The sequence below is a fragment of the Hyalella azteca genome, unplaced genomic scaffold (assembly GCF_000764305.2).
Source record: "Hyalella azteca isolate HAZT.00-mixed unplaced genomic scaffold, Hazt_2.0.2 contig11414, whole genome shotgun sequence".
Lineage (NCBI taxonomy): Eukaryota > Metazoa > Arthropoda > Malacostraca > Amphipoda > Hyalellidae > Hyalella > Hyalella azteca.
The window spans coordinates 229,726-242,757 of NW_025941413.1; the positions used below are offsets into that span (position 1 = coordinate 229,726).

Here is a 13,032-nt window from a genome sequence, read left to right on the forward strand (position 1 = left end):
GTGGAAAACATTCTGGAAAAACGGATAAAATTGCATTGAACGATTGTTTTAATTTATTTAAATTAATTCATAACACATAAATTTAAGTGGTAAACATGCACTGCTGCAACGAGAATTATTCGAGCTGAGTTTTTCTTGATTTATTAGTTTTGTATCCGACATATTCCGGTCTACAGGAATTCAGAGCCCTTATCCTTTTTGAAGTAACGTCGTGGGTCCGAGACGAATACGAAGCGATACGAATATACTGAGACGAATCGGTTGTCGTGTGGCGCTTTATTTATACTGAATAAAAATCTTCCAGAAATCTGTAGTACTGTTCAAGGTCGCAGCTTTTTTGTGGAGTTCAATACAAAACTGTTTCGAACAGCTTCTATGAAGTAATTAAATCAACTTATTGAATATTATGAATCAATAACTTATTTACCTTTAAATGGGAAGTTCGATAATTCCTACAGGTTCCTGAAACGAGTATATGATCCCCATTTGAAGGCTGCATTCCTGCAATGTCATCTCTTATATACCTCAATGACCAGCAAATGTGTGCATTCATACAACTTCTGTTAGGGTACGCACACAGTGAAAGCAGGTTTGCCCGCGCGGGCAACCTGCTCCACCCTGCCACAAGAATGAACATAGGATAATAATGTAAGTGTTCACAGTGAAAACCTGTACGAATAGGCTTCTGTAGATGTCAGGCGCCAGCCTGAGCAGGTAACCAGCACGCTGGCAACCTGCTTTCACTGTGTGCGTACCCTTATACTGGAAGAGAAATCAGCACCTGCAACCTGACTATATACCAGCTCTCCTGAGCAGAGACTGCTGGCGCGCCAATCTCGACTCGCTTAGGAATGAGTTCATTTCCTTGTTATGCTGAGAGCTTTCGTTGACCTCATCGAGTTCTCTTATTCGCGAGACCGTGTTGCTGCTAAGTGCGAGGCGCTGAGTAGAGGCAGCCTGATATACGGATAAGAACTTAGAAACATTCTTTAATGCATGGAGGTACTCTTGTTTGACAAACGTTGATGTATTATGAGAAAATTCTTGTTACCCAGACTTTATTTAAACTAGAATTATTCTACAGTTCGTTGGGGTACGATATACTCTAAGGTGTTACATTCACTCAAAACATTTTCAAACATATTCTTGTAATTTCATGCGTAAATAGCGTCGTTCGACACTTAATTGCAGTTGATCATCTTCCCTTAAATCTTCAAATTACTATTAAGTTATGAGAGGACAATTTACTTTTTTACATGGATTTCAGCACATTAGTGAAAATGTTACTGTTTGATCAAATATGGAATCTTTCTATATCCTGATGCCCTATCCCCAAGTAAGGTCACTGTTGTCATCCATTATTCAAAGCATTTTTAATAAGTGACTCATGTTTTCCAATAGTACCTTTCTAACTTATGTCGGTCAATTCATAGACGACCAACTTTCATAAAGCGTTATGACATATTTTTTCTTGTCTTGTACTGTGCGTAAGTGCTGTTGATTCCCATGCGCTCCTAAGCGCTCCTATCGTTGATTCCCATGTGCCTAAGTGCTAAGTGATTTCCATGTGCTCCTCGATAATTTGCGTGCATGCGCCTGCTGAGCGTAAGCGTTCGTATGCTTCATTTGGCTCGTGTCGAGTCATCGGGCTAGCGGCGTCCCTCCCAAACCTAGCTCGCATGCTAGCCCTGTAGTTTTCATCGAAAACCTCGAAAATAATATTTTCGAAAATAAAAATAATATTTTCGAAAATAAAATAATATTTTCGAAAATAAAATAATTCGAATAAAATAACTAGCCATCGAACATCGAAAATGATATTTTCTTGTGGAGACCGGTTCCGCATTGAGAGAACTTATTAGTCAGAATGAGTTTAGCTCTGTTGCATAAACTTCTTTTGATCGAACTACGATAAGTGAAAGTTTCTTTTTTCAAAATGTAACCCCAAATTTCATATGAAATGGTATCAAGAATTTGAAGTGAAATGTTTTTTCTACATATTCGCAACTCGAGCGTTTTACCGTTTTACCGAGTAATGTTTAATTATTTTGATGAAATGTTCAATTTGACATTTTTTCATTCTGGTAGTTATATTTCTTCAGCTGCGTGCAATTTGATTTATTTTCAGGTTATTGATAATATAATGAGGTAAAACAGTGTATTTCTGTTCTGGTAGATGTGTTTCATTTTTTTCACACCAAACCGAAAAATACTTTATTATTAAGTTCAAATGAAAGACTTGTATGTGAGATCAATTATGTATTAGTGAATATTAGTGAATTTTCCAAATTCACTGAGTACTAAACAATTATCTTTGAGTTTCTGTCAAACCCTGAAATTCCTGGTAGTTCAGCGATTGTCTTTGCTGTTTACATCCCGCAGCTGTTCACTGGTCAAGCAATTTAATTTTGGGCCGAATATTTTGCTCAATGAAATGCATCGTGCATCCTGGAAGTGCTTCTCACTTAGGTCTTGGATTGAGGCCTATTAATTAAACAAGGTTCGGGGAATACATGATTTGTGCAACGACTGTTTAGCTGCTTATGTGTCCTGCTTATGGTTTGATTGTGTCTGTCATCTATGATTGCATTAATTTTGCTGATTACCATATTTAATTTCTTGTTCTTGTCCTATAATGNTCATTAACCCGTCGATTTCCCAATTTTATTTAAAATAGCACCTTGTTCATTATTTTTCTTACATTGAATCTAGTGCTCCTGCCCTAGGAAACGCGGTCTCTTAATTGTACTTTCCTACAGGTGGTCACAGTTACTCGAAGCTCAGGAGAACGAGGGTCCTGTGATAAGGTCGGAAGCTAATTATGCTTTGAGCTGAATTGCCTCCTGTTTGATTCCTTATTTATAGATTGAGCCTTACAGCTTCCTGATCCGCTTGTGGCTCATGCATTTAATAATACGCCGCCTCTCACGTCAAGTGACTGCAAATTTTCAGTTTCATTCCTCTCTATAAACGGCACAATACAAGTGCTTTACAGAGCGCTGCTTAATTTCGCCATCCTCTCGAGTTGATACACCGACTCGCTTTCTTTAAATACGTTGTCTTTGGAGCTTTGAAAATCCGCTCCCACTGCACTTCCTGCATTTACGTTCCCATATACTTCTCAGGACAACATCCATCCATCATTCGCTTTAATGCTGCGTCTGCTTAATCACCGCCAGATTAATTTTAACGAACTCCAACCTCATGCCCAATAATTGGATTCTTATAATTTATAAATTTGTAATGCTGCTGTTTGAAAATAATGTCGCAGCAAACTCCTGGGATTTGTTCGGTCTGATTTTGAGCCTAAGTTTCTTTGAAATATTGTCCCATACTGATTACCTGCGATCTTATTACCTGTGAAGTTTTTGTTCAGCCTGGTTGTATATACTCCGTGCATTTTAGCAAAGGGTGAAAGCTTTCTGCAGAGCCGCACTCCGCGACATTTTTCGAGTGACATCTTATTTTCATTGTGCTGCTCAGCTCCTGGATTGGCTTTGAAGTTGCTCTCCTTATTATTTATATAATTGTGCCGAGCATTTGTTCTGAACGAAGCTCTGCTCAAGATTTTCCTGCAAACTAATGAACCCGATTGAAGTTTCGAGTGTATTTTGATTTTTTTTTATGTAAAACAGTTTATATTCTACCGCTTTTCCAGTTATGCCGTTTTCCCCTTGCTTCTGCGGAACACCCTTTATATTCATGAAATACGATACAGGCGAATGCATTTTTTGTTGATCCAGGCCTGCCAGCTGTGATTGACTTCATTTTTGGAAGTGAAAACATGACTGGAATAACATTTTTTCCCATCCACCCCAAGCATTCATAGTTGTAGTATTAATTTTTTCCTTAAAATAAGATAAATCAATATACGTTTCTGGTACCGTATGTGGTTAATTTTCAGATAAAATCTCCTAAAGAAATATTGGTAAATAAAATATGATGTAAATATGCACGACAGCAGTTATATATAAGTGCTATATATTCATCAATGATATGACTTGCTGTTATTGTCATTAATAATTAGTCATTTATATAATAATGACGTAATAATAATTAGTCATTATTCGTCAAATTAACCTAATAATTAATAATAATGACTAATAATAAATTAGTCATTTATAGCTCCGTTCAAAGTTTTCATCTTGGGAAATTTGAAGGCATTGAAAAACATCTATTATTCCTGAAAGAGGCAGCCAGTACGCATGAATCCCTGATAAAGTTCTTCAATATCCCGAAATATCTGAAGTCATTCAGAGATTCAAATAATGGAATTTAAATTCCACAGCAAAATTATGTTTTAACTTTTATTTCTATGGTAAAGTCATGAGGTTTTTCTTCGCAAATTAAACTCTTTAATGGTCTCTTCAGCGTCGCCTGAACTTGGGGTACAGAATCCCTTTCTTTTCACGTGTTCCTGACTTTGGCCTCGTACAAAAAAAAAACGCTGCTACGATTTGTCCGTGTGACTTATTGTATTTGGCTTGTAATTTCACTTAGAATTGTGCAAAAACAATTTGTTTTATGTTAGCCTTACGAATACAATGATATCTTTCTCAATTTGATAAAACTGCCATGTATACAGGGAAAGAATGTGGTTGCTAGACTTTCAAGACGAATCAAAGCAGGAGCAACAACAGAAATGCTTATAAATGTAATTGAGAAACTAAATCGCAAAGCTACTTATCGAGGTCACTTCCTGTTTAGCACTTAGCACTGACGTCAAAGACGGCTATGTTTAAATATGATTTTATATTTTGTGGTTGATCATATAAAAAATTCAGCAAATTCTATTTTTCTACGACTGAGTTCACAGATTATTACTCGTCCTTTCTGTGAAGGTGAGAATCATTTAGAAGGAAAATGGTACAAATTATTATTTGTACAATTCGTCACGAGCATTTGTATGTCACTGTTTTCTGAATCGCCGAATTCAATGAATTGCTTGAAGATATCTCATGTTTATTATGCTGGTACCAATTTTGGGCGATTTTGCTGGGCAATGGTCTTGTGCTATGGTAGCAGAAGCTCCATATACTTCGGTTTGCAATGCGTTTTATTATAGTGAATGATCTATTGACCTGGGTCGAGCTTTAGTACGCAGATCTTACTTTTTCTCGTTTAGTGGTAACATGGCCATAAGGAGCTTTTTATGGTCGATCATGGCTAGTAACGCATCTTATGGGCCTTAGGGCTCAGCCTCATTATTCACGGCTGATCTATGGATGACCTGTTTTGGTACACTGACGACTGAATGATTTTGGTAAACAAGTAAGCCAATGCAACGCCTAAGTTTGTGCCAACTTTTTTAATTCAAACTTTTAGTTTTATTGGTGAAATTAAGCTGTAAAGAAAAACCATTTGCTTATGCTCTTGAAAATCTCCTAGTTTCCCTTCTCGTTCGATCAAAACGGAAAACGGCTTACCCGATATTATGCTTGGAAATTACTAGCCGCATTACTATTATTCCAACAATTTGTTTCTTATTCATGAATCTATCCAATGAGCACTGCCTCTAATTTTTCAATTTTCTATTCATTTAATACTTTCTAATTTCTATTTAATACTTTACTCAAGGCCCGGATCCTCCGCAGTTTTCAAGGTTGATTTGCCTACTCGAGACATGGCATTTGTATAGGTACAATTCAGCGCCAGACGTCAAAATCTCATATGATTCCAGCTTCTCCGCCCTTAGGTCACATACGAAGCTAATCACGCTCAACTCTTGGGACACCGCCAGATCATGTATGTGCATGACCTTCAGCGTTTGGCTTCGCCAGAGAGTTTTTTTGCTGCCGTTGGCAGTAAAGCATTCCTGGGCCGCGACGGTGGCTCCGCTCTGTCTGGACCGGCCATCGACATGCCGGGCTTGCAGCGGTCGCGGTGGAGACTCTCTGCAGTCGCTGGCTGACTGTCTCGATGCACCGACACTTGTTTCACTCTTGTGTTCCAGTTGTTGTCATGCGCATATCTTGCGATTATTACAATGGATTATTGTCAAAGATATTGCAGAAATCATGGTAATGTGTATTTATTGATTCAATAGTGTTCAAGGCATTAGACAGTGAAAAGCAAAGCATTGTGTATATATTGATACTATTATGTCGGAGAATCATCTGGTTATGAAAATCGTTGCAAAGTATGCAGTTATATAATTGTGCTCAAGACAGTTAAATTTTTGAAGATGAATATATTTGTTGATGCAAGTCCTCAGAACTGATTCAATTGATTTAATATGTCTTTCAACGAAGAAATACTATTTTCAGCGACGGTATAAATTAAAATTAACCTCATTAGTTGATGTACTTGTGAAAGACATGTTTAGATATTATTGAACTGACGCGGGGCAAATTCGTCAATTCGTTGCTGCTCCACGATATATACATTTGTGAATAATATGCATAAACCGTAGAAACCTACATAAATAATTTCATTTTATTATCGCTTTTGCTGTCTGATGTGTTGACGGCCTTGTTTAAACATTATGGGATTTGCGAGACATCGCAGGTATAAAATGTTCACAAACGATGAGATCTTGTGCGACTCGCGTAAAGCTTTCTTCGTTGACACATCCGATCTGAAAACCATTCAGGATTATTTTATGTCAATCACGAGTTCAGGATCTTCCTCGTGAGTGACATCACGAACCGTTCAAAGGCCAACATTTTCTGATCGCTTTCTTGAAGAGTTTGAGTACTTCTTTTATTGTCTTGCTGCTAGCGTACATTTATATGGTCTTAGATCGAATTATTACTTAGATGCTCTTGTCGGGAGAGCAATCATGTATACAAGTTTGAAAACTTGTACCTCAATGTTGTGCTACAAAAACGGACTCACTCGTTTGATTTTTTTCCTTACTTTTCGGTATTATTTAACCCGAAATAACCTACTGAGACATAGAGCAGCCTACAACGCTCATATAAGCTTATTTGTCTCGGTTAAATTTTTGTCTAACTGCAATTTCCAGTTTTTGTTTCAGCTTCAAATTTCACTTTTAATTGTTTGCGTTAAAATCGCCACTAAAAATGTGATTCACATAAGTGCAAATAATCGGGTTAGGATTACTGAAATCAGTATTCGTTATTAATGATGTGCACTATTATTATTTAAAAAACACCCAAATGAAAGTTTTGACGAATCTTAATCATTTGATGCCTTTGAATATTGGATGTTGGAACTGGCGGTTCTTAAAATTGTGATTTAACAGTTACTTGTTAATTATTGTACTCCTGAGGTATTTATAACATATTCTTATAGAATAACTACCCAATTTTCGTATAAATCTTGCGAGCGATTTTGCGATTTCTCAATAAATCAAGAGTAGACGGAAGCAAATGTGCCTCATCGTCATTATTAAATTTGAGGTTTTGAGCAAGAGTTCTTCATTGAGGGATGTGAACTCATAGTCCTTATAAAAAATGAACTCTTGATAAAGAATTCTTCATTAGGAGATGTGAGGCGAGTTACTCTAGTGACCACGACATGACAGAGACGCTCTGTCCCAGCGTATCTTCGATGGTAGAGGCGACGCAGGCGCCCGCGGGTGTCGGGGGCAGCCGGCGCCGAAGAGAAGCACGTTTCCGTAGCTTTTCCGTTGTCGATGCCCTAAACAATTTGCGGTCCGCGTCCATCTATTCCTCCGCGAACGGACCAAGAGCCAACGAGATAAAAGTTGGATCGGAAATGAAAGGTGACACCTACCGGGTGAAGTATGCGCGAAAAACATCCTTGTCATCGACGTTCAAGCTTTCGCTTAGAGAAGACACAATCTCCAGTGTAAAATCCGAAACCAAACCCTCCATTATATCCAGCATAAATACGGTGTGTGGTCGTTGACATAAAAATTGCCATTAGTAATAAATTATATAACATCAAATTATTAACAATCGTTAATTGTTGTGCATAATAGTATATATATTATTTAGTAACGTATGCAGGTTGAGAAGATTATTTTTAATGATGTTCTGAAGCGAATGGTGTCAAATTTTATTTGACTATCAACTTTATCGATCGGTTCATTTAAATTTAAAGTCGTGCACATCCTAACTCCATTCCACAAATCACGCAAAGACATTTCTTTACTTGAAATTATTTGCAATAAATGTGGAACTTATTCATGAACAATTTATTTGTAACGAAACTAAGAAAATATAATTAGGGAATGCAAAACCACGGTATGCAACATTTCGCTTTTTTAAATTTGTTCTGGGTACTCGCTTTCTGCCAACAAGTCATCAGTTTCAGTAATGTCGACCTAGTCAACGTTTCTCTTTTACATTCGAATATTTTTCAAACGTCTTTTACGTCACGGGATAAAGCCGCAAAAAACCGTCAAATTTTTCGTATAAGAATTATTTCATTTGACAATGTGCAGAAAACTCGTCGATATTTGGTATGTATTAGCTCCTGGAACTGCAGGGTTGAAGATAATGACAACATTCATTCTTTCCTCGGTTTGACTCAGCGGTGATTAATTTTGTAAACGCCCTAGACATCGTTAATATTTTAATAATAATAATATATTAATTAAGATTTAACTGTCTTTTCTTGACATGAGTCGAATTGGTTGAATTACCTTTTAAATTTCCAGAGCGAATTCTTCTCACCTTACTTTCAAATATCAGTGTGGCCGGTGATCGCATTTCATATCCTAGAGGAGCAGCTGTATTTCCCTAGTGGATAAATTTCATTTCTCTAGTAGAGCATTTTTATTTCACAGGAGAGCAACTTCATTTACTAGATTAGCAGTTGTTATTCTAGGGGGGAGTGGGCAGTTGCATTTCCTAGTGAAGCAGTTGCATTTCCTAGGGAAGCAGTTGTATTTCCCAGGGAAGCAGTTGTATTTCCCAAGGGAGCAGTTACATTTCCTAGTGAAGCAGTTGCATTTCCTAGGGGAGCAGTTGTATTTCCCAGGGAAGCAGTTGTATTTCCCAAGGGAACAATTACATTTCCTAGTGAAGCAGTTACATTTCCTAGTGAAGCAGTTGCATTTCCTAGGGGAGCAGATGTATTTCCCAGGGGAGCAGTTGTATTTCCTAGTGAAGCTGTTGTATTTCCTAGTGAAGCTGTTGCATTTCCTAGTGAAGCAGTTGTATTTCCTAGTGAAGCAGTTGTATTTCCTAGTGAAGCAGTTGTATTTCCTAGTGAAGCAGTTGAGAAGCAGTTGTATTTCCTAGTGAAGCTGTTGTATTTCCTAGTGAAGCAGTTGTATTTCCTAGGGGAGCAGTTGCATTTCCTAGGGAAGCAGTTGTATTTCCTAGTGAAGCAGTTGCATTTCCTAGTGAAGCAGTTGCGTTCTCGACTTCGTCGTCGTGTTGCCTGCTTGTCGCCTCCAGGGATTGAGTCGGAATGTCCGCTTCCGGAATTTCGTTGCGTCTCCTGATGTCCGAGCTCCACAACAGTGGAATAATTTCTCTGTGTAGTTGATTCGAGTGAAGTGCCTGATGAATTGCAAATATCAACGTTATTACAACAATGTACTGGAAAGATATTGATATTTTCAGAGTAAAACTCGGTGTTGCTAGCCATCTCTGTTACCTTTTTCACTTATTAGTTGTAATTATATTTGCATTCAATTCTCTGTATTCACGTATGTCCAAGGAAACGGGGCCGTGCGCAAATTTCTTAGCGTTACTTTGCATCAGGATTCTTTATCGCATCATTATATAATTCGTACACAGATATTATACTAAAATAATAAAATATTATAATAATCGTCATAATAAATATATAATCATATATAATCGTCATATAATAATCGTAATAATAAATTATAAATAGTCTCGGAATATTTTAATTTTGATCATTATATGAATTAATTATCTATTGGATACTTAGTAATTTCGTATCGTATGAAAAATACCTTCAAAAAATCAATTATTTCAAAGCTTTCATAATCAGCTCCATCTCTAATTGTTTGGCTGTTGATCAAACATTTCTTCAGTACCACCTTATTTTATCACATTTTTATCAAAGCTTTTGCTGAGCGCTGTTAAATAAACATATCAAAACTTTTTTGCTGTACTTAGAGGTGGTACGAGCTTTCGACGGTCTAGATTGCGTTTTGATACCTTTTTCTTAGCCAACTCTCGACGATTTTTATCTTTCTCAAAAACATCAACCATTACGACCTGAAGAAGAAATCTTGCTTCAGATCCTGGTCGCTTGGGCCTCTGCCAATTGAGCAAGAAACTGCATCCTGTCCTGCTTTCTTTTTATTGCTACTCCATCGATCTTCTTTTCCTTGCACTGACTCCTCTCTCTTGATAACTAGGGAATTTTTAAAGTTGCTCTAATTTTTTCTTCAACCTGCATAACATAAAGATAAATAGTACCTACCATCAATTCCATATATATATATTCCATAAATAGGAATAAATAACCACTATATATAAAACTAACCACTATATTCCATAAATAGTACCATAACCACTATATTTTATATTGTTTATTATGTTTCAAATTTAATCCGAAATCGCATTCCACTTAAATTATGGAGCCGAGCTCCGCGAGAGGGCGTGAATGAGGTTTACTTTTAGCCGTTTGGCTGCTTTAAGCTGTGACTTACTAGTTCTCAGCAAATGAGTATCTTAGGTTGTAAATTTATCCTAACCTTAATTTGACAAGGTAATTGCCCAGCCAAATCCGATTAACTTTCGATATTTTCTCAGATAGTAAAATTTGAATCTCCTGAAATCTAATTTCGAGCTTGGCACGTGATAGGCCGTCGACTGTCTGCATGCAATTTTCAAGACGTCTCTCTACAGTCATTTAATCCACGCGTGTATCCGTCTGTATGGATCCTGATAGCCACTCATATAAAGTCAATTTTTCCATGTGTACGATTCTCTCAGCCACGGTTTCCTATCCGTAAACTCTGAATTCTGGCAACTTTCCAGAACCTGCTAAATTAAATAGACTTCGATGCCTTCTAAGTCGCCCCTTTTACCCGAGAGAAAATTTCTGGCAACTCTTCTCGCTCCGTACTTCAGCTGCCCCTCTAGAAGTTATTTTCTGCAGGATTTTTTCTCATTAGATCCTGAACAATTAACTTGGAAGATCTGCCTTTCTGCTAGATTACTCGGTTTTCCAAGTGCTTTTACAATATTTTGGTAGTTGATTAATAAAATCTCGTTACTGCTCGATTTTCCAGTGCATTTTGGTAGGTGATTAATAAAATCTCACTACTACCCATGCCTGAACCCCTGCTAGACAGTTAATCTGATCATTGGATGCGCTTGCATTTCAGGTGCTGTCACTGGGCGCGGATGTCATCCCAGAGTACAAGCTGCAGTCTCCAGACATCCACAAGTGCACAATCCTGCACTACTCGCCCTTCAAAGCTGTGTGGGACTGGATTATCCTCATCCTCGTCATCTATACGGCCATCTTCACGCCCTACGTCGCTGCCTTCCTCTTAAGTGAAATCAAAAGCCCAAACGAACAACCCTTCACCGACCCGCTTTGGGTCATCGAGTTATTAGGTGGGTCATTCCGTCTACACTTTGTACTCGTGTAATCTAAAATGTTACCGTAAAGCTAGGTCTTCGCTTTGATGTTTGAGGTTGTTATGCCTGTATTAATCACTTTTGTTTACGTTTATTGATTATCATTGGGATTATTATCGCGTAAAGGTTAAATTCACCTAATCTCGTTACAGATCATAATTTCTTCATTATTTTCCCGAATACAGTTACTAAGATTTCTTAACTGTATTCTGTGTTTCTCATGTATCAGGTCAAATTATTGGGTTAAAAGGTGAGTGTTGATACGTTCTTGATGAAACTCCGGGTCCTTGAATAATTTCGCCTTTTGTTCCGCATCAGATTTAATTATAATTTTTTAGTGCATCAATTCTCAATTACATCAGTTCATTTTCCTATAATTTCAATTTCATTTTGTGGCGACTTATTCCAACTATTTCGAAATATCTACATATATTCTTGGTCCTTAGCTACCGGTTGAAATAAAGCCACTGAGTTTTCAACTATTTATAACCATAACATAATTATGCAAGGTCGATAGGCAGCCGTAATATGGCATAAAATAAAAATTATTAAAATGAAATGTGCAATCAAGATTTGGCATAGATGAGAGTAAAGCGCAGCGCCCATCCATGCTGACCATATTTATAGATCTCGCATGCTATGTGTGAATTTGATGAAAGATGTAATTAATTTCAGAGTTTTTTCAACTACATAAAGTGTGCATTTTTAAAAGAATTTTATATAGTTCGTAAATTAATTTGTTGCCTTTTTTAGCGACTGTAAGGATCATTCAATTAATTGACGTTGTCATATCGTCTATCGCTCAAAACTTGAATCAAGCTTTGGTTTTCATTTGCAATTACTTTGTTTTATGACCGAACTTCTTGCTTGCAGATTTTCGACGGTCCGATGCCTTTACGAGTGTCTTATTCAATCAAAGTACAATAAACTGCTAACTAGTTAGCATGGCTTTAGTTTCTTGATTTGTTTTACTTTGTATGAAAATATCGTGTATGAACTTGGTTCACTATTCCTGTTCGCAACAATCTAGTTTCATGGGTTCACAATCTTTTTTCATACTTTGTATAAAAATATCGTGTATGAACTTGGTTCACTATTCCGGTTCGCAACAATCTAGTTTCATGGGTTCACAATCTTTTTTCAACAACAATCTAGTTTCATGGGTTCCCTCGATGCTCGTGCGTGCTGCAGTGCCATCATTTTCGTCTAATCATGTGAGCTTTCCGGCTTGGATTTATTGAAGTGCTGCTCCCGATTTTGGGCTGCCAGACAAGCGGCAGTCTGGCTCCGAACAGTCGCCAGCCACGACTGTTAAACTTTGGTTACAATCCTCTCCTTGCTTCTGCGACTTTATATAAATATCTATCAAAACTTTTTACATTCTGGAATTAAAAATGAAGCATATCGTTTCAATAAAATTGTATATTGTACGAGGTAAAACGGCAGGGGTCCGCTCTGCCGTTTAACAAAAATATTCTAACGGTTATCGTTGACAGCTGTGCAGGGTACAGTTAAGGCAAATGAT

General features: G+C 37.3%; 1 protein-coding gene across 1 annotated transcript in view; it reads left to right on the plus strand.

Annotated features, from left to right (window-relative positions):
• Nucleotides 1–13,032, plus strand: part of LOC108676893 (potassium voltage-gated channel unc-103) — a gene marked incomplete at its 3' end in the record, with an annotated part of 67,302 nt that overhangs the window by 39,630 nt on the left and 14,640 nt on the right. The window contains 1 exon segment of the mRNA XM_047882821.1: nucleotides 11,249–11,483. Within this exon segment, the coding sequence (XP_047738777.1) occupies nucleotides 11,249–11,483 (235 nt within the window).